This window comes from Charadrius vociferus, unplaced genomic scaffold, assembly GCF_000708025.1.
Source record: "Charadrius vociferus isolate BGI_N301 unplaced genomic scaffold, ASM70802v2 scaffold1168, whole genome shotgun sequence".
Taxonomy (NCBI): domain Eukaryota; kingdom Metazoa; phylum Chordata; class Aves; order Charadriiformes; family Charadriidae; genus Charadrius; species Charadrius vociferus.
Window position 1 is genome coordinate 432854 of NW_009661376.1, and position 4075 is coordinate 436928.

Below are 4075 nucleotides of genomic sequence, written 5' to 3' on the forward strand. Positions count from 1 at the left end.
ACTGAAACAGACTGCGGTTGCGCATTCCCGCGGAAGGCAGTCAGAGGAACTAGTGCGCATGCGCATTCGCAACTGCCTGCGCGGGGACGTTCCCCTCTACGCATGCGCGCAAGCCGTCTGGGCCTTCTGGTCAACGCGCGTGCGGGCTGCGGTTTCGTTCCTTCCCACCCCCTTTCTCTTCAGTGCGTCTAGTTTTTGCCACCATTTTGTGCCGCAGCCGCGGGGTTTCGCTCTTGTTTTTATCCTGCCTTGCTCCGTGCGTGCGAGTAGACACAACGGCCTTATGGCGGAGAGTCAGTCAGCGGCTGGTCAGGGAGAATCTGCGTCCCTGGGTGGGTCTGGAGTCTCCACTTCGGAGTCTGAAAACCGGCGGCGGCTGAGCGAGCTGCGCGTGATAGACTTACGGGCTGAACTCAAGCGCCGCAATTTGGACAGCAGTGGAAACAAGAGCGTCCTCATGGAGCGACTCAAGAAGGTGAGCAGGGAGACGCGCCGGGGCTGCCTGAGGGGGAGGCATAGTCGGCGCGTGCGCGGCCCTGGCCCACCAGGTACTGCTAAGGAAAATGGCGCCAAACGGCGATAGAGCGGAGGGAATGGGGCTGTGGTGAGCAGGGGGCGTGCGCCGGGCTCTGAGCGTGGTTCTGCAGGGCCCGCCAGGCCCAGTGCGAACGTTCCGTGCGGGATGAGCCTGGCCCCTTACTTGGCCGTCCTAGGCTCGTGCCTGAAACGGCCGGTCTCATGTAGCGGTGGGGGCGTGTATGTGAGCAACTCTGGCGTTTCCGTCTACGCAGCGAGCCCCTCTCCGATTTCCTAAACCTGCACAGCACAGCGTGTCTGCTGTGGCACTCGGCCCAAGTGTTTCTAGTCTCATGCATCGCTGGGCTTTCCACCATGCATTGAGCTCCTGGATTTACAGTTCTATACACTATTTACTAGGCTTTCTGCTGCATACTGATTTTTTTCTGGTTTTCTAACTGGTAGTCTGTACACTGTATTCTCATCAGAATGTTTGGTATGTTAGTAGCATGCGGACCACTTTCATTGAACTGATGCTTGCTGTCTTCTAGAGCCAGGATTTTTACTCAGTCGCAACACCCCGGGTATCTGTGCACTGTTGCAGATGCTGTAGGATTGACTTTTTTTGTCTATAGGTTATGCTGTTGACTGCTTTCCAGAAACTTTACACCAACGTGTTACTGTTTCCTGTGTGCTTGTTGCTTTGACACACTGGTCTTTTATTTGCATATCCAAGTTGCTGCTGTATAGTTCAAAGCACTAGATTCTTATTTCAGTATTTTTCTGCCTCTGGTGTCCAGCTGTTAAATTCAACAGAAATGCACAAATGGCATTGTTATGTTTGTCTTGATACATCTATTTTTCTCCTTAACAGGCTATTGAGGAGGAAGGGGGGAATCCTGATGAAATTCCAGTAATTTCAGAAAATATCATGAAGAAAACTCCCAAAAGAAGCAGCAAAGGTACAGGGCAGTTAGAGAGGATCTCCACCCCATGCCCCTTGGGTTTTCTAGCAGCTTTTACTAATGAAATAGAACCCTGCTAGTCTTTTTTTCCTGAAGTCTGCTTTTCCTTTTGGAAAAGTGCTTGGTTTCATTTAGGCACTGTTGCTGAATGTTTTGCAGTCCCAAAGCTAATAGCAGTCTTACTTTTCCTCCCCAGAAGACTAATTTTTAATCAATATCTGAAATTTGGTATATTTTTAACGTTTTCTCTATGCATGATTTTTCTGATGGTGAGATGTAGTTTTTACATAATCCTTATTAAAAAAAAAATCTGCTATTTTTTCAAAACTAGTTAATTAGCACCATTTGATCTTACTTTGTAATCAAATAATGTTGAAACTTACTTTTGTATTGGAGCTGAGCAGAATAACTAGTTTAGATGAAAGATTTTAATTAAATTATTAATTTTGACTTACACAAAAATGTAAATTTGTGAGATGAAGTTTGAGTGTTTTGCCAGCTAATTTGTTTGACTCAGATTTTTGTCGTTGCATCCAATTTGGAGTGATGTTATATTTGCTTGCAAACAGAAATGTGAAATCTTAATGAGAAACAGAACAAATGGCACAACTATGGGTAAAAGCAGAGAGATCTTTGGTAATCACGTTCATATTCAAGTCTCAGAAAAATACCTACTGTATGTTATAGCACTTTTAGTGTTGGAATGTGAATAGATGAGATGTTCTAAAATCCCTTTCCCTTTTTAATTGTAAAGTGCTTTTAGTTTTTGAGGAAAACAACATTAATAAAAGATGAAGCAACTGCTTAGCTCTAAATTTGAGGAGTTACTCTTGGGTGCTGAAACTAGCATACTGTTTTCGGTAACGTCAGTTCCAATATGTGGCCAGCTGCTGAATGCGGCACTGCAGTAGTGCTTACACGTAGAGTGAGTTTTTTCGTTGGTTTATGTTGGGTTTTTCCTTCGGTTGCTTTCTTTCTTTGTTCCTTGTAGTAAATATCTGTAAAGAAATTAAAGGTTGAGATAATAAATTACTGCAATCTCAGCTGAGCCAAATGTTCTGGGGAGTATACAGCGGTGCTTCTTGAACTCGTGACGGGCCTTGGACTGTGGCATGTTTGTCAGTTACTGAACTGGGATGGTATATAAATATGCAGTTGCGGAAAATAAGGAAAAAGCAGATAACTAAACTGAATGGAATACCAACTCTGATGAAAAAGTAAAACTTGAAGTATACATGTTGTTACCTTCTTTTCATTCTAACAATCCTAATGTTGTTAGGACGTAGACTAGATGAAGAGGGAGTAGAAGATAATGGCCTGGAAGAGGATTCAGGAGATGGACAGGTATGTGAGACTCTGTTTGAAGCGAAGTAATGGTAGCATTGCTTTGAAGTTACAATGACTATTACATATACTTTTTTTCTTTTTACAGGAGGATATTGAAGCAAGTTTGGATAACTTGCAGGATATTGACATGATGGATATTAGTGTGTTAGATGAAGCTGAAATAGATAATGGCAATGCGGTAGATTGCGGAGAGGATTACAGTGCTGATAATATTCTTGACTCACTGTCTGATAGTAAAGAAAATGCTAATGCAGAAGTGAAAGAACTTCCAGATCAGCCTACAGAATATGCTGTGGGTAACTTGGAGTCACCCCCACAATTCTCAGAAATTAAAGAAGAATCAAGAGAAATACCAGTAGTGATGGTATGCATCTCTTATGTGTGTGGAATCAGATTTTTTTTAATTAAATAGCAAAACATTAGCTAAAGAGTATTTGAAACAATTTGGGGTTCTACCAGTTCTCATGGTCATTGCTTTTTCTTCCTTTACATATTTCTGGAAATAGCATTCTTAATTTTAAAATGCTTAGATGTTGTTTGTACATACATGATTGTACAAATTAATAATAATCCAGAAAGGATGTGTTTTTATCACACTTTGAACTCTCCTTCACCTTATGTTTACCTTCCCATTTTCATATCTTTCTTTTAATTTGGAGGATATGTGAGGTACACAAATGCTATAGCCTTATTTACTTCACTTCAGGTGAACAGCAACATTCTGGGAACTATATTCTATATTCTATTTTTATCTTTCTATTAAGATAGGGTCTTGCAGTTACTCAGGTGTTGAAAGTATTTTTATGTTGGCTTTCTGTGTTCGTCTGGCTGTTGCATGGCTTTATGACATTGTCCATCTGGGCTAGAAGATAATTTTTTTTCTACAAAGTTAAGTGCTTACCTCCTGAATGGTACAACAAAGCATTTCAAGAAAGCTATCTCTGCCCCATCTAATAGGGAAGTATAACTCTTTGTTGTGTGTACACATTGTGTCATCAGTCTGCACTACAAGGTTCTAAAGTTGGGTGGTTCTCCATCCAAATCTGAAAGTTGCAGAAATAGGCTTAACCCCTTATCCTCAAGTATATCCCTGCCCTGCACAAGTCAAATAGAAATACCCAGAAAGTAGGGGTTTTTTTTCAGTGACTGCACTACCGGAGTCCAGGTCAGCTCCTGTGGTCTTCTCCTATCAGTAAAGCAAACAGTTATCAACTCCAATAGACTTTTTTGCTCTATGTTGTTGCTTT

The 4075-nt window shown here is 42.0% G+C and overlaps 1 protein-coding gene across 1 annotated transcript in view; it reads left to right on the forward strand.

Annotated features, from left to right (window-relative positions):
* Window positions 1–283: 283 nt before the first annotated feature.
* Window positions 284–4075, forward strand: part of LOC104294382 (scaffold attachment factor B1-like) — a 17960-nt gene continuing 14168 nt past the window's right edge. Inside the window, 4 exon segments of the mRNA XM_009893982.1 lie at window positions 284–475; window positions 1391–1478; window positions 2761–2825; window positions 2914–3124. Coding sequence (XP_009892284.1) covers window positions 284–475; window positions 1391–1478; window positions 2761–2825; window positions 2914–3124 — 556 coding nt within the window.